The 17,403-nt window shown below is 42.3% G+C and overlaps 6 protein-coding genes across 6 annotated transcripts; 5 read left to right on the forward strand and 1 right to left on the reverse strand.

Moving 5' to 3' along the window:
* Positions 1-2,468: 2,468 nt before the first annotated feature.
* Positions 2,469-2,999, forward strand: EAE97_008422 (uncharacterized protein; the record flags this gene model as incomplete). Its single annotated transcript, XM_038878937.1, has 1 exon — positions 2,469-2,999. The coding sequence occupies one exon, from the start codon at positions 2,469-2,471 to the stop codon at positions 2,997-2,999; it is 531 nt and encodes a 176-aa protein (XP_038730019.1).
* Positions 3,000-3,846: 847 nt separating this feature from the next.
* On the forward strand, positions 3,847-4,851 carry EAE97_008423 (uncharacterized protein; the record flags this gene model as incomplete). Its single annotated transcript, XM_038878938.1, has 1 exon — positions 3,847-4,851. The coding sequence occupies one exon, from the start codon at positions 3,847-3,849 to the stop codon at positions 4,849-4,851; it is 1,005 nt and encodes a 334-aa protein (XP_038730020.1).
* A 796-nt stretch (positions 4,852-5,647) lies between these two features.
* On the reverse strand, positions 5,648-7,774 carry EAE97_008424 (uncharacterized protein; the record flags this gene model as incomplete). The annotated part of the gene is made up of 2 exons (XM_038878939.1): positions 5,648-7,432; positions 7,487-7,774. The coding sequence occupies 2 exons, from the start codon at positions 7,772-7,774 to the stop codon at positions 5,648-5,650; spliced, it is 2,073 nt and encodes a 690-aa protein (XP_038730021.1).
* A 493-nt stretch (positions 7,775-8,267) lies between these two features.
* On the forward strand, positions 8,268-11,180 carry EAE97_008425 (uncharacterized protein; the record flags this gene model as incomplete). The annotated part of the gene is made up of 3 exons (XM_038878940.1): positions 8,268-9,010; positions 9,064-9,793; positions 9,846-11,180. The coding sequence occupies 3 exons, from the start codon at positions 8,268-8,270 to the stop codon at positions 11,178-11,180; spliced, it is 2,808 nt and encodes a 935-aa protein (XP_038730022.1).
* A 1,551-nt stretch (positions 11,181-12,731) lies between these two features.
* On the forward strand, positions 12,732-13,812 carry EAE97_008426 (uncharacterized protein; the record flags this gene model as incomplete). Its single annotated transcript, XM_038878941.1, has 5 exons — positions 12,732-12,784; positions 12,832-12,948; positions 13,031-13,149; positions 13,373-13,469; positions 13,533-13,812. 5 exons carry the CDS (start codon positions 12,732-12,734, stop codon positions 13,810-13,812), a joined length of 666 nt encoding a protein of 221 aa, XP_038730023.1.
* A 1,977-nt stretch (positions 13,813-15,789) lies between these two features.
* EAE97_008427 (uncharacterized protein) lies at positions 15,790-17,133 on the forward strand (the record flags this gene model as incomplete). The annotated part of the gene is made up of 8 exons (XM_038878942.1): positions 15,790-15,830; positions 15,914-15,983; positions 16,038-16,073; positions 16,129-16,261; positions 16,314-16,406; positions 16,458-16,514; positions 16,566-17,037; positions 17,097-17,133. The coding sequence occupies 8 exons, from the start codon at positions 15,790-15,792 to the stop codon at positions 17,131-17,133; spliced, it is 939 nt and encodes a 312-aa protein (XP_038730024.1).
* Positions 17,134-17,403: the final 270 nt, after the last annotated feature.

Here is a 17,403-nt window from a genome sequence, read left to right on the forward strand (position 1 = left end):
TGACATGTATATAGCATGGATAGACTAAATAACAGAAACCTCATAATCGCCTAAAAATCTTGTCTGCATCTACACTCCGCATCAAACATCTACAGTCTAACTCACCAAAAGCACTATCTTGAAATCAATCAGGAACTTTCCAAACCACAAGTAAACCAATAATATGTTCATCACTTCTGTTCTCGTGCTGTGCTCATGTTCGCTTTGCTGTTAGCTGGGTATTTTGTTCGTCGGATATATTGATCTTGGATTGTGTTGTGGTGTGTTGTCTTGTCTTGTCTTATGTTGTCTTATTCTCCTTCTTTAGGTGTCTTGATTTTCGTTCTACCTTTCGAATTTTGAACTGCGGTATGATTTTTAGAGTCTGTTGGGGTTGAAATTTTTGGATTAGGAGATGGGATGGTGAGAGATGGAGAGATGGAGAGACGGAGAGAGATGGGGAGATGGGGATGTTTATTTGGGTAAGGAGAAAGGAGAAATGGAGAGTGAATTATGGAGGAATGTGTGTGAACAAGGGTATTCACTTCAAAGGAATGACTTCAATACAATGGCTACTGTATCAAAGGGATTAAGCGAATGCGAAAGAGACTAGCTCTTTCAGTAGTGCCTATATAAGGCCTACTACTTTCCTACATAGCTAGCTCTTTAGATAGAATACAATTAGACATACAGGACCTACAATACGTGGGTGCTACGTCTTCCGTATCCTTCTCGAACCAACAGAATGAAAGAGAAAGAGAGAGATGGAGAGGGAGTGAGGGAGTGAGTTAGTGAGTTAGTGAGTTAGTGAGTTAGTTATATTAAAAGGTGGTAGTGGAAGGTGATAGGAAATGATAACACGATATAATGGGTGAGTGAAGTTTAATCGCAATTGGAATTGGGACTGTAAGCGAAGATATTTGATTCTGGGAATCTTTTGGAAGTTCGGGGGTAGGGAGGAGTAGGAGGTGGAAGGAGGTGGAAGGAGGGGGTGGTGAGAGAAGAGTGTGTAGATTTCAGGATGAAAAGGGTTTGAAGAGATGATATTGAGGTGAGGGAGTTTTGGTTGGGGAGTTGAAGTTGCAAATGGGAGTTTGGGATGAGGGGTTTTGAGGTTTGGTTTGGGTTAGTTTGGTATTGGTACTGGTATTGGTTGAGAGTGAAGTTGGAGAGAGATATTATTTATCAATCAACTCATCTCTATATCCTCCATCTCTTATTACATCGCAGAGCTTGCGGGTACGCTATTATTAGATACGACAAGGTGTTTGTGAAGGGTGTATGTGGTATATGGCTAGATACTAGGTCAGATGATCTCGTGTTAGTCTCAGACAATACTCACTTGATACTGGGGGATGGGGATGTTTGCTCTTTCCTAGCGAGTAAAGGGGAAGGGCGAAGTAAAGAGAAGAAAGAGAAGAGATGAAAAGAATGGTTTGTGTTTCCTGATTTGATGAGATGGGCTCTGAAAGAATGCGTTAGTGTGTTCTGTCAGTGTAGTATATTACTACATGTGATGATAAGTTTCTCTGGTCGTATGATATAATTTGAAACATTTTTTGTAATAGGAAGGATATGAGTATTCGCTTCTTTCTTTATAATGAAGTTGTTTTTCTAAATAGATTAGATGTATATGATGTTTTAATTATAGTGAAGGTAGTGAGTATTTAAGATGGTATAACTGTTTTTGAAGATTTGAATGTATGAATTGATTTGAATATATGAAATAATTTAAGGGGATGGAATGATTTTGATATATAGGGTTCTGATTATTTGAAAAAGATTAGATTTATGAAGTTGTTTGGATAAATGAAGTTGTTACATGAGTTGAATATATTAGATAGTTTGAATGTACGAAACAATTTGAATCAAGAGGATTGTTTGAATATCTGAAATATTTTGGTTGTATAGAAAGAATAATTTGAATATACTAGAGGATTTGAGTGTATAAAATCGTTCAAATTCGCGAACTTGTTTTAGTAAATAAAAGAATTTTGATAAATGGAAGTATTCAAAGATATGAGATGTTTTGAATGTATGAGATATTTTGAGTTTATGAAATAATATGAAAGATTCAAGTGATATGAATATTAAACCCATAAAGTAATTTGGATTTATGAAACGTCTTGAATGAATAAAAGCGTTTGGGTAATTTGAATTATTTGAATGTATCAAATCATTTCAATGTCCCGGTCCAAGTTAATGTACAGAATCGATGCGAAATTCAAAATTGAGTGGTTCTCGCTAAGCATCAATGCAAAAGGGGAAGGAACAATGACCGTGATTGCTACACACAAATGCGTACAGTTATCTGGATACAGGAGGAGCAATGAAGGAAAGAAATTAGACTGTTGCTGGATAATATCTGGATAATATGCTGCTTCGACTTCACTCGAGAATCACCAGAACCACCAGGAACACCAGCACCAGCACCAGCACCACCACCACCACCAACAACAACAATAGTAACAACAGCAACAACAACAACAATGCATGTGGCGATTGATATCATCATCGCCGTCGGCGTCGCCCTGGGCGTCACTTTTTTTTATGGGCATTACTGTGAAGAAGATTGGTTGGCTGCTGTGCAATTCAGCATAGCGGTTTGTCTGGTTGGACTGAATGTAGTCCTCTTTGTCCACCACTCGACGCCTACGGTGGACGGATTAATGTCCGCCGATTTGGCATTTCTGGTCAATGGGACCTTTCTTCAAGCAGTTTTTTGGGTTTCTGAATGTTGGAGTTTTGAGAGTAAAACTTGGTCCTACGGGACTCTCGTGATGGGATTGCTCAACGATAGTTTGGCGATAGCCAGTACGGCATGCGCCGTCAAAAAAAGTGGATGGACGAGTGGAAATACCTTCGCCTTTTCGCTGGGCTGCCTGAGTATTGGTTTGCCCATCATTTTACTATTGTATGATTTGTGCCGATTGGAGGCGTGGCCTCGCATAACGAGCATTCGAATTCGGGGAGATAAGGGGAAGAGGCGTTCGAGAAAACCATCAACCGGATCACCATGATTGGTGAAGAGATGGGAAGGGGGTGAAGAGGATGAAACCGAAGAACGACGATAAAATATTCTTAATTCGCTCGTCGTCTGGAAGGTTTCTAACCAGTCCCACAGTATTAGTAGGGTTTCTTCCGAACTGCTGTGGGTGTTTGGGGTGGACCGACCGGGCACGAGTAGCCCAAGAAGAGTTTGGCCTTCGCGTGGCCTTGGGCGTCAGTATTCGAGAACGGATCAATTCAAATTCAAATTCAAATCCAAACCGACCTCGAAGAAGCTAACAAAACTCAACAAACCAACAAACCAACAAATCAACTACAATATACCGAATATCGTATCATCGTATCGCAATCATCATCACCATCATCGTCGAATCGCTGAGAAAGGAGAACATTTGTTTGTGCACTGTCTTCACTGGAAGTCAAGGAAGAACCTCGTGTCATTCTTGAATCGAAACTGCTCAATGTCGTGAATCCCATTCAACATTCGGAAGATCTGAAACTTTGAAAACATTCCAAACTTTCGGATCTGATTCACAGTCCAGCAGAACTGCATCAGACTTGATCTCAGAACATTCAAATCAGAGCACAAGTAGGAGGAGGAACGAGGAGCATGATTTTGTGTAGGAAATGGTACAGATACAATGGATGTGAATTATCGGAGGCCTACCGGAGCACGATTAGGGTTGTGGAGAGACTAGACGTGGCACTAAACCTAGCTCCTCGGGTAAATTGACGATCAAGTATAAAGGACAACTCCCCCACACACCGAGGAAAGCATTCGACATACCTTTTCTTTTTCTTTCTTTTTCTTGGAAACAAATCCTGCTCTTCTTTTAAGTTCGCATCACGATCGCACACATGAAGCTCCCTGCAATCGAACCTGAGGATAAGTTTCCTCGTGTCCCAAACGCTCTTGCATTTATAGTCTACCGATTCTTGCCGGTTTTCTGTCTTACCACATTCGCATGCTGGTTCCTCCAAAGACACAGCCTTTTTGTCAGTGACTGGGATGTTTACTGGATGTTTATCGTGATGCTTACCTGGATCCCTGTCGCCATCGGCAATAGCTGCAGTGGTGAAAATGATAGGAAGGGAATAATTCGTTGTCAAGATACTATCCTATCCAAAAACTTCTCTCCACCCGAAAAGCTTTCTCAGGTTCTATTGCTTCTCGAATCCTATGATGAAAGTAGAAGTCCAAACTTCCCTTTCGGATTTCCTAGGAAATCATGGACGGCGGAACAAAGAAAGAGGGAAATCCAACTCCAAAAAGAACGCTTCGCAATTTTTCTGTCTGGTTCGCGACAAGGAATCCCAAGTTTATCATCTCTTCGCGAACACCTCTATTTGTTCCTGGTGTGGATGGTGACATCTTTCCTGATCGTTCGTGTTTTGCGTCCTGAAATTAGAAGCTGGGACCATTTCCTCGGGTACTTGACGCTTGGAAAGATACACCATGTTATATATTTCGTCTGCATTCTAGTTCTGCTTGGTCGCTTCAATTTTCAATATGGTATATGGACTTCCTGGAATGTGGCAACACTGGGCTGGACCGGCAAACACATTCGTTGCTACTGCGGAAGGATTGAATACGAAAGGACCACCGAAAATAAGCGCACAGAGTTGGAATGGTGGATTGAGGGGATATTAAGAGACAACAGCGATTCGTTTGCGTTGGCGGAAGAAAGAAGACGAATTATCATTGCTCCTATACAAAGGATGATTCGCGAGAACACGTTTTGCGAAGGACTTGCAATGGCCGGTGAAATAAGGGCTCAAAAACAGCGGGAATTGGTGTATCAAATCTGTAGCGATTGTGAATCTGCACACTGTTGTCTATCCAAGAATGTTAAACTGCAATAGTCTTTCTCTATCAACGTCAATAAGAGTCTCCAACCTATTCCTTTCATTGCGACAATGAAGCCACTTGGTACGACCAAAACTTCCGAGCCATTTACCTCGAAACTGAGATATACCAGTATCCCTAGCGTTTGGGCACCAAGAGCAAATCGAAAAATCTTCTTTACAATCTCGCTATTATTTTTCTTCGGTTTTCATTGTCTCAAATTTTATTGTTGTATGGAATTACACTTTGGATCAACACCAGTTCTCAGCTTGATAAATCGTCCACTCTGCAGCTACTTCGGGTTCTACTCGTATTACTACCCGCAACCGCCACTCTCTACCTCCCACAGGAAAGCAGCGAAGGCATCTTTTGAATCTTGCGAAGGGACGAAACGAAAAAGGAGTTATGGTGCAAGAGAATTTTGAATGGCGGCTTCTATAAACGTGTTTGCTGAGGGATGGATTTATATAATTAATGCACACAATCAGATGGATGGGACTGAATTGAAAAGCCGCTGCTTCTGTCGTGCTTTGTGGGATTTTGTTATTTAGGAATAATGACGCTTTTTATGGGACAGAAATGTAATGGAAGATAATAATGGAAGATAATAATGGAGAATAACATAAATCAGTAGAAACGCGCAAAGCAATGAACGTTTGCCGGTGATGACTCCACTTAGAATATCATATAAACCGGAACATAAGGTGTTACACGGGAAGTACATCCAAGAGCAAAGTGTACAGTGGGCGAAATATGAATGTCTATTTGATTTTCTACAAAATCTCCAATTAATGAATAACTCCAAACCAAACCTTACGACAACAAAACCCTGATTTCCCCTCCAGTTCTCGGATACAACATTCTCAAAGGTTCTCTTTCTCCGTCCTCTTCATCTAAACTCTCTTCCAATTCTTCATCAGCTTTTATCAGACGCTCTTCGACCTTCTCAAAATCATCGCAGAATCTTTCAGCCGCCTCTTCGGTAATTTGACGCACCAAGATGCTGTTCTGTAGATCCTTGAGATTTTCCATTGCATCCATCAACGCTGAAGGGAGGAAATCATCCAAGGTTTGGGAGGCTTGTATTAAAGATGCAGGTTGAAATACTGGGTGGTCTCGAATATCCGTTATTGAAGATATGGCTTGTAGCAGAGGCTGAAGAGCAGATTTTTCCAGGAAAAATGTGTATTGGTGATCTATGAGAGTGGCAGCGTGTTCTTCGATCGTATCTTTGATTTCTGAAACGCGGGAGATAGTGAAGTCGAAGGGAGCCAAAGTTGCTCGGGCGGATAGGAGACAATTGATTGTGAAGATTGTGCTCCTTGGAGCTGGGAGATCTTTTGCAATATTTTCGCCGCCTTGCATGAAGGGGTCGAGAGCTTCAGCGAGAATAGGCTCGAAATCCGCTTCTCGAGTCTCGGGAGACGTGAAAGATGTTTCGTATGTTTTCATGATTGCAGTTAGCTGTTTTAGACCTTCGTGGAGGAAATCAGGCGGACTGAGGTTAGGGGGAGCGACTTGAACTTCGGATTGTAGACTGGTAATATGATCGCGCATCAAAGCTCGGAACTGGCGTAATGCAGATTCTTCGAGTGTTGCAAGAGATTCTAGGAGAACGGAATCATCCCCCAATAATCTTTTGAATGTCCCGCGGTAGAAATTCAACAAATTGGCTATCTTATATGCCATAATGACCTCCTCGTGACTCTGTATTACCTGTCCAATCCTTTGACGAAGGACTCGTGCAACACCAGTGACATCCCGATCGACTAATTCATTGAGAGCTTTTAGACCATCAAAATGACCGATCTCGTTCTCACTTTCGGATATGCGGTTCCAAGGCTCGCTATCCAAACCAGCTTGTATTCCTTTTGCAATCTCATCACCATCTGAGATAAATAGAACTTCAAGTGCTTCTCGTTCGCCTACCGTTGCCGAGTGGGTCCAAGCTAGCATATCACCAACGTAACGCAGCGGATCATGGGCCACTAGTTCGATTGGCTTTATTGAAGGGTCTTCTTCGCCGCCAACGGTGGTCCCAGTCAAGGCAGTATAAAATCCATCAGAAAGTATATTTTCCCGTGCTTCGGCAAAGAAGTCGAGGCAACTTTGGAATAACGACGGTCGTTCTGCTAATACGCGAAGAGCGCGACGAATCGAAGAACTGATTTGTGGATTCTCCAGATTGAGAGTCTTAAACTCTCTTTGAATCCATCGATAAAGTTTCTGAAAAGCACCATTAAGATTCTTTGTAGTTTGTTCCATGATCTCCAATCCTAACCATTGGTTCTCTGTTCCAAGTAAAATCTCACAATCATTTTGGATCTTCTTTGTTCTGTTCAGAACAGAGAAGAATTTATCATTTACAGGCTCCGCCGTCGAAGTAAGTAATGCAATATCATCTTCTGACATAATAAAATGTGCATTGAAAGCATTCAATAATTCTTGCTTTGCTTGCATTTGTTCCTTCTGCTTCATGAGCTCGGAAGCTTCCTGTATGACGGGAGCTGTTTCTTGATGAGCGGCTGAAATGTGTCGTTTCATTTCCTCACATCCTTGATTGAGAGTAGCAATGGTAAGACCAATGCGTTTAATTTGCTAAAATTCAAGATGAGATGGAGTTTTCAACAATAGAGGAGAGATACCTCATACCTCAGCTACATGACCGAATTCACGAATTATATCGCCATTACTTTCGATGACCTCCTTTTGAACATCTAATCTCAGCTGTCGTCTAGTTTCGGCAGTGTTCTGTATACCTCGTTTGTCTAACAAGGACAGAGCATCTCTAATATCTGAATCGGCATAAGATGCTGAAAGGACACTCGTGACTTTTGAAGACAATGGATTGGTTCTTGATGTTAGAGGTGTTCCAGGAGAATCAGTTCCATCACCAAACCCCGAATATGACTGTTTTCGAGTAAAGTAATCAGCCGTCATGATTTCCAAGATTCGAATTCAATCACCGTTCTTCAACCGTGAAACTATATTTGAATATTCACCGTTTTGTTTGTCTCGAACACCAGTTCTACAATCTCTCATGGGTTATAATTAAGCTAAACCATTTAAGGTTGATAAGAAAGCGGTCAGAGTGGCAGATAATCGAGTTGTCCGTATCGCATTGAGCGTGGGCGTCATTCATCATTCACCTACTATCTCGTGCTCTATATTTCAACCATCGACTTGAAACCGTTAACATTATTCAGCTGACTTGAAGATCTGTCGACCATATGGCTGGGTTCTTCCAGTAATGTGTCGTATTTAATACCCTACGTAACTCGCAATCACTCTCAAGGTTGCTTTATTCCCTTGGCAGGATTCAGCATAAATCTACAAGACCGATAGCACCTTGCAATCTTGACTAGATATCATACAGGTCTATTTGAATTTGCAGCACAATCCTATACATACTCTTCGATGAATACTTCTCACGATGATGACCTCCAACCTTATTTCACGGCTGCTGCCTTCGAATTCCCAAGCAAGATCGATATATGATTCATTACGTGCTCACGACGAGGTTTCCGAATCGGAAATAGATGTAGAGGAACGAGCGGCAATGGCACTCGACGAAGAGAACTTAAGATTTCATGATGACGAGTTGGGAAATCTGGCAGATGTGATCAGCGGTGAATCCGTTACAGAAAGTACAAAATACCTACCTGATCAACAACAGCCAACACACAAGCCAGAATATGACCGCAAAGGAAAAGGTAAAGCAAGAGCAAATCATTTCGCAGAATCGCCTAGGTTACTTGCAGAAGATCCTGACGATGATGTGCCTGCTTCGTTGTTGATAGAGGGAGATAATCGTCATCCTGGCCGGGAGGGTCCAGCCATTCGAGCAAGGCAACCTGCGCTTCCAAAGAAAGCACACGCAATACCGAGACCATCAGCACAGCAGATAAAAGATGAGAGGGAGAGAGCTCATTGGGAGATGATGCAGGACCAGCAGAAACTACACCAAGATGATGCAGCCAGGACGACTCCTGTGTCGCATACAACACAAGCTATCCCTCGAAATACAGGAGTCTATTTGTCAGGCAGCCCAAAAGATAAAGCTATGTATCGATGGGTTAATGTGACAAATCTGGACAATTTCATCAGAGATTTATACGATTATTTTGAAGGGGCTGGTATTTGGTGTATAGTTCTAGCCAAAGCCATCGATATCCTGTGAGTACATCCTTTCGAAGTGAAGTAAACCGGGCTGATTTATTTTTTGTTAGTACCCTTACTTTTGTAACAATATTTACGACTTTCCTTACGCAATGTGTCGACTATAAGAAGATCTATCGTGGCAATGCTCGTAGCTTAAGTCATGCGTTGGTTCCACAATGCACAAAGAAGATATCCGGAATTTCAAATGTAGCAATTTGGCTAGTTTGTCTATTTGTTCTCTATAAGATATATCAGCTCTTGACGGATCTCCCGAGGCTTATGAGAATGCGGGACTTCTTTACTTATCTCCTTGAGATTCAAGATAGTAATATGCAGACCGTATCTTTTCAAGATGTTATAGGCAGGGTAATGGCGCTTCGAGACGCAAATCCTATGACCGTGGAAAGGATTTCGCCGAATAATCGGAAGTTTGTCATGGGTACTCAGTCAAAACAGCGACTTGATGCTCATGATATAGCAAATCGTTTAATGAGGAAAGAAAATTACCTCATTGCCCTGGTTAACAAGGAAATTCTGGATCTGACTTTACCACTTCCTTTTTTGCAAGGTCGACAGTTATTCTCGAAAACTTTACAGTGGAACCTGGAGTGGTGCATATTAGATTTTGTTTTCAATGACTATGGCCAGGTCAGGCAATTGATTCTGAAGGATTCTCATCGACGAGAGTTGAGCAATGGGTTACGAAATAGGTTCCTCTTTGCCGGTTTTATGAATATTTTCTGTGGTCCTGTCATCATCATATATGTGTTGATTGTGTATTTCTTCAAATACTTCAATGTAAGGCTATCCTATTCCTTGACGCATGACATTTTGCTAATTCGACTTTTAGCAATATCATAAAAACCCTGCAGCACTTGGAGCGCGTGGTTACACGCCTTTGGCGGAGTGGAAATTCAGGGAGTTTAATGAACTTCATCACCTATTCAATAGACGGCTGAATATGTCCAATCCGTTTGCGTCGCGCTATCTTAATCAATTTCCAAACATCAAAACCGCTCATATGGCTAGATTTATAACATTCGTTGCCGGAGCCATTGTGTCCGTTCTGATACTTGCCACAATTTGGGACTCTGAGGTCTTAGCCGGATTTGATATCACCCCGGAGAGGCCGGTTCTGTTCTATATAGGAGTGTTTGGATCGATTTGGGCTATCACAAATGGTATGATACCAAAAGAAAATGAGGTATTTGATCCCGAGTACGCACTCCGAAGTGTGATCGAATATACTCATTACATGCCAAGTCACTGGCAAGATCGACTCCACAGCGACGAGGTTAAGCAAGAGTTCTCCACTCTCTATCAGCTCAAGTTTGTAATTTTTCTTGAGGAATTCTTGAGTATTATAATTACCCCATTTCTGTTATGGTTCAGCTTGCCAAAGTGCTCCGAACAGATCATTGATTTCTTTAGAGAATTCACGGTTCATGTCGATGGCGTTGGATACGTTTGCTCTTTTGCTGTTTTCGACTTCAAGAAAGGAGTGGGTAGTGCTCCATCGCGAGGTATAGTCAAGACGGACGTGCGAGAAGATTATTATTCTACCAAGCACGGAAAAATGGCCGCCTCGTACTATAATTTTCTCGACAACTATATGCTCAATCCAAAGACAGGCGTACCAGGGCATAATCCTCCTGGCATGCGACAGCAGTTTCACCCTCCTCCTGCCTTTCCAGGTTTGATGTCTCCATTGGGTGCAGATATGCAGAGCTCAAGGATGGGACAGAGTGAAGTGAGACCGATGAATAGAGCACCCCGAACAACTCGATTCCCATCCAATACCACTGCTATGGGATCTCCTATGGCTTCTATTCTTTTGGATCCACGTCACCAGCCTTCAGCGTCTGAAGTCGATGCTCGTAGCGTAAGACGGACTTCTCGATCCAGATACCCAGCGCGTAGAGAAAATAATATAAGAGAAGAGCCGATGGAAGATGAAGATGAACTTGGCCGACCAGTTCTTCAACCTGGAAGATCTTATGCAGTCGATGATACAGTCGCAAATCTGGGCGAATCAACTTGGGAAGTGTCTCCCGCAAATGATGATAATGAGGGAAAGGATGATGAGGAAGATGGCGATGGGACAGCGGGAGATGGTGTTTTGGGACTGGTGTATCAATTTCAGAAGGCGCAAACAAACGGTAGACCAGGTGTCAGCATATGGTAGCGAGTATGTAGGAAGTTTGTGGTGTTCAAGGTGTTTGGCGATAGGGAAGTATGTATATGCACGATGATGATATTGGTCCGGGCCCAAGCCCCTGGATTTGAAGCGAGCCACATGGATGTGTGCATATCTCTAGGAAGTAATTTTGATATCAATAATTCATCATTTAATGTCGGAAACAGTAGTGTCAAGTTGATTAAAATGATAGGTAAATGAAGATAGTATCATGGATTAAGATCAGTGTCGTTGAAAATTTGATTCAGAATAGTACAACATAGGTCTCATATCATAGGTAATGATAATACAAGATTCCAGGTTATCCCAAACAATCCGAATACGAAAATAATACCAGCCAGCCTTTAAGTTAGAAATCCAAGCTTTTTTTCATTTTCTTTCTACGATGCATTATAAGGTTAGGTTACATATAAGTCGCCTCCACAATTTGAAAAAAAAACTACCTACTACCAGGTAGGTACCTAGTAGTTGCGGTATGGACTTCTTCCAGACCAGGGAGTACAGGATGGGAAATGGGAAAATGCGATTCCCAAATGCGGTGGGTGCATGAGAAATGGCATGAGGGTTTGGGATTGAGGTGAGGTGGTGGGAGGGTTTGGGAGGGTTATCGTACGATGATGATGAGATGATGGATGGGGTGGGTTGGTGTGTGCTGGTCAGGGATGTTTTTTTGAGATGGGATGGGGTGGGATGAGATGAGATTGCCGAGGGGTGATAAGATTAAGATAGGATATGTGAGGTTTAGGTGTGGAATAAAAGAAGTAGAATTAGAATGGTGCCAAGGGCCAAGATACTGGCCCAGGATTAGCTAATCTAAGCTAAGCTAATTTAGTAGCTACACGTGATAAAAGTATAACAGGATAGGATAGATTCTGGGGCGGGGAAACTTCGGGATTGGTTTTCTTATGTGTGCATTTGGTTATGGAGATGTGAGGATGGCTGGGTTGAAATTATGTATATGTCTATTTTCTCTGGGTCAATATAGGCTTTGAATGGTTCAATGAAAGTGTATGAATTGTTGATGATTCATCGAGCCGGCGCGGTGGGTGGATAGCTTAGCTTTGAATCTCTGGAGTCTGGGCATCATTCGAGGATGTAATGCGATGCAACCTAAGTATCTACTAGGTAGGCGGGACTTCCTCTCTGTGAAGTAATGATCGAATTCAATTGTCAAGCAAACCAGACAATTGGATCAGCTTACTCACCCCTGTAATCGTCGTGTATATTCTATATAAGCAGGTAACATTGAATTCGATGATGGTTATCAGTTGGTTCGCCTATGTGGTTGTATGTGATTATTTCAGCTCGTAGTTCAGGTTGTTCAGCTGAAGATTCCATGTATGTACCTGTTCTACACGTGATTCTATGGGAAGTGGCTCTTGCCGGAAATTGAATACTTATAAAGGTAGTTTGGTCGAGTGAAAAGCTAGTTTCGTTTTTGGGCTTTTACATGTAGAAGTGCGGAATACTCTACCTTATATTCGTGACGTACCTACACAAACACCACTTGGAAAGAAGTCTATTAAATTATCAGCAGAAATGGAGAAAGAGCCGGGATATGTATTGGTTCGGGACATGCACGCTTCGATTCGGTGTGTACGATTCCGCGAGACGTGAATCTTTACTTATGAATGAGTAGGCTCAATCTGCAGCATTATTTCTGGAAAGATGGGCTTGGATATCTTTTGCACCCATCTATCCCTCCTCCGCCCCCTCGGCCGAAATATCGGGTTGCTGATTTGGGGACTGGTACCGGGTATGTCTTTTCGAACTGTGACTTGTGTTACATTTGATGGGTTGTTCGGATTTCAATGACTAATATCAGACCGCCCGCATAGAATCTGGCCTTTAGATCTGGCTCGGCGACTCCCTCCCACAGCCCAGCTATGCGGATTCGATATCTCCTCCGCTCAATTTCCTCCATCCCAATTACCTACCCTCGAACGTGAAATTAGAAGTTATGGACAGTCTTCAAGTTGATCCTCCTGAAGAGTTGTTAGAGAGTTTTGATATCGTGCATTTACGTCTTTGGTTAGGTGTTGTAATGAATGGGGACCCGAGTGCAGTTCTTACTCACGCGTTGAAATTGTTACGTACGTTGTTCCTTCGTTGAGGGCGAGAAGGATAGAGTGACTGAAGAATCGTTGTAGGTCTGGGAGAATATATTTAGTGGGATGAAGTTGATCCAAATCGGGGTATCGCCGAGGGACCAAATGGCGAAGAGGCACCACATGTCGCTAAGGTTCTTAATGTGCAGGCAAACATCAAAGATCACAGGTATATCGTCGCATCTTACCGCTCTCCTTGTAGCTTCAAATTCCTCAATTCTGACTCTCATAGATGGGTTCCAGCTCTGCCTAAATTATTTGCACGATATGATCTAGAAGGTATCAAGGAGGATTTCGCGTTCGAACAACCATGGCAGTCCAAAATGGTGGGGGATGGGTCATGTGCTGTTGTACATGAAATGGCGAGTAACGGGAGTCGGTTTGTCATGGAAAAGTTGGAGAGGGTGGGTGTGAATGTTCCAAAGGCGTATGAGGAGGTGTGCAGAGGCACTAGACTTACGCAGCCTTTTTGTGTGACGGTTGGGAGGAAACCAATTAAGATGAGTGTCTGAGATTTTGGCCTTGCTTGGAACAGATCGGGTGGAATAAGCTCTATCATACAAATTGCAGTAATAGATACCTATTATATATCCATGAAAATCCGCCGCACGAAGCGTGCTAGAAGGTAACAGGTTTGGTATTTGTGATAGTTATGTTGACACAATGAATACTTCGCTTCATCACCTGATTAAGAACGTCGTACAAACAACATCCAACATGATGTATATTTGAAAAAGCTGTGTTCATATACAATCATAAACTCGAGAAATGCTACATAAAGACACTATGTCGATCTCAAATTCGATGGGTATGTTAACTCGTGAGTAGAGGAGAGGTAGACAGCACGTTGAGTACTAAGAATATGATCAGAAAATTGACAGGATGGGTTTCCTTTGTGCGAAATTGATGTCTTTCACTCATGAATCTGTGATCATGGTTTTCACTGCTTTGAAGAATCGTATATGCAGACAACTTTGCTGCATATATTAAAAGGAAATGTTTCGCATTGCTGCCATATGCCGGGCATATCCAGTTGAAGCAATGCTTGGTACAATGCAATTCAGTGCTTGGTGGTTCTTTACACAGTAACCTTATTGAGCAAGAAAAGAACTTCCTACCTTAAGATTAGGGACGGCACAATTTCTCGGGCCAAACAAACACGGAATCTTCTAAATACAATAATATCACGTGGCTGGGTAGTATTCAAGGATCGTGCTTGGGTTTGCTGCGCGCCTGAGCCTCTGACCGTTGTCTTTCTGCCGGTAAATGTATGTTCCTTTCATCCACACCTTGTTTGATGCGAACTGGATAGATGCGCGAGCTACGATAAGGGGAAATGCCCTAGGATTATCCAGATAGATGGTGGGGAGTGATTGAAATATCTCATAAATTGAAATTTGTATTGCTAATCTGTACATATGTATGTAATAGGAGTAATAGAGTAGTAGATAGGTAGGCACGTACCGAATAGCCGGATCGCTTCATGATTAGATTAGATGAGATGACCGTCTAGACGATTGTCTAGATGGTCTACGCCGTTCTAGTTCTAGAAAAGAGACAGAAGGATCCGCCAGACACCTGAAATCCTAGAATATCTACATAGCCGCAAGACCCGAATACTATTTTTATTTATTTAACTCCGGGTCATCTTTCTTGTCAGATAAAGTGGTAACTCCGTGGAACTGTCCAAGAAGCTTTCAGCCAACAGTGGGCAAGACAATAAGCAGAGAGTTCCGATCAAAGGCTGTAAGACTGCGAAAGCGGAGGCAGGACATAACAAAGAATTGGACTTTTCGATGGCGATACGTAATATTCAAATATATATTATCTTGCAATTGTTCTTTGCCTATGTAAATCAATGAATTTGAGGATTTCGATATGTAATCTTAATGAAAGACTTTCTCCAATTCGACTAATAAGTACTGACAGAGACTTTTCTTTAATTCATGGTTCAAACATTTCTGTCTGATTTTTTTCGTTGTGATCGTCTACAAGGTACTTTGCTGTGTGCTTCAAAAGATCCAACCTGTTCCAACAGAGTTCCTTTGAGAGTTCCTCTTTTTCCCCTTCAATTTCTCTGTACAGCCTTTTGATTCTTTTAAAGCAATCAACCAATCAAGCAATCAAGCAGTCTCAACTTTGTACAAAGCTATAGGTACCTCGGTCCCGATTTTATTCCAAAGAAACCCCTGTTCAATTCGTATCTCGGATCTTTGGGGGAAACAAAAACACAGCATCACCACTTTTTTATTTTGCTTTCAACTAAAAATCGATATCTACCAATCAACCCGCCACCCCTCTTCCTCTTCCCCCCTTCAATCACAACCACCACTCGATCGCAGAAAAAACTTCTATTAGATTAGAAGCTGTACAATTTCCATACCGTCTATCTTTATCGACCTGCGAGATTCATTGTTGATTCTACGGAAGTCGACAACCTGGCTCTTCAATCAGCTCAAGCTGGAGGAGGATCTGCGGTGTTAGCCCAAATGGCTAAGCCAGGCGGAGAACCTTTGGAGGAATATGATGAGTATGTGCTTGTGATGATGAGGGCAATTGGATTCTTGGTTTCATCGGGTTGCAGGCGCAAATCACTAATACCTTGTTGGCTAGATATGAATCTCTCCCACCAAATTTTTCGTTAATCCAGAATATGGCTGCGGGCGCCTTTGCCGGAATCGCGGTACGCTCTTCTAACCTACGGGATCTCTTGCATTCGATACTGATGGACCTATAGGAACATACTGTTATGTACCCGATCGATGCAATCAAGGTATATATGAATTGCCCCTCAGATGAAGTTAAAATTCGATATTGATATCAAGCAGACCCGAATGCAAATTCTCAACCCTACCCCATCCGCAGTCTACAATGGTGTCATACAAGGAGGATATCGGATAGCTACCGGAGAAGGAATTTTCAGTCTATGGAGGGGCATGTCAAGTGTGGTTGTGGGAGCTGGTCAGTTTGGCTTGAATCGAATACGCACGGAAGAATACTGATAGTGGTTTAGGACCTGCACACGCTGTCTATTTTGCTACTTATGAAGCTGTGAAGCACGTCATGGGAGGAAACCAAGCGGGTGTTCACCATCCTCTTGCTGCTGGTTGGTTTTGAGAAAAGTCCAAATTTTTTAACGTTTACTAATACTGAATAGCTACTAGTGGGGCTTGCGCAACCATTGCAAGTGATGCCCTCATGAATCCTTTCGATGGTACGATACGCATTTTACATTATTCTCTATTTGATTGCTGACATTTTATAGTTATCAAACAGCGCATGCAAATGCACAACTCGAAAGTTATGTACAAATCAATGCCGGATTGTGCTAGATACGTTTATCGAAGTGAAGGTCTTAGCGCATTCTACGTTTCTTATCCTACCACCCTATCCATGACAGTTCCTTTCACTGCTCTCCAATTCCTCGCATACGAATCCATGTCGACTTTCATGAACCCTACCAAAAAATACGATCCATGGACCCATTGTTCAGCGGGTGCGGTTGCAGGAGGTTTTGCGGCTGCTCTCACAACGCCTATGGATGTGGTTAAGACTTTATTACAAACCAGAGGAACAGCGACTGATGCGGAATTGAGAAATGTCAGTGGTTTTGTGGAAGGATGCCGGGTTATTCATAGGAGAGCAGGATTCGGTGGTTTCTTCAAGGGCGTTAAACCAAGAGTGGTTACCACTATGCCTAGTACCGCTATCTGTTGGTCCGCATATGAGGCTTGCAAGTGAGTATTCCTATGATTTTGAATTTTGAATCTGGAATCAAAACTAACAAAAACACCAGGGCTTATTTCATTAGGCAAAACAATGCCGAACTTTAAAAACTTTGGTTCAACATTCCCCTTAATGAGCGAAATTCGACTGCGGCAATGCTATACCACGCGAAGGCATCTTAGCCGGAAGTCAAACTGCAATCACATAATATGATTCTGTGCTTGTAAAAGCGATTGAATACGATTTACACCAGTTGAGCTTTATATGATGTCTAAACCTATCATGTCAAGCTTGACGCCAATGTTTGCGAGTAGCGAATGGATCCGTACCGTCGGTCGATCTGTACATAGAACACCTTTTTCTTTTTACTTTCTTGC

This window comes from Botrytis byssoidea (assembly GCF_014898295.1).
Source record: "Botrytis byssoidea strain MUCL 94 chromosome Unknown BBYS_018, whole genome shotgun sequence".
In the NCBI taxonomy this organism is placed as follows: Eukaryota; Fungi; Ascomycota; class Leotiomycetes; order Helotiales; family Sclerotiniaceae; genus Botrytis; species Botrytis byssoidea.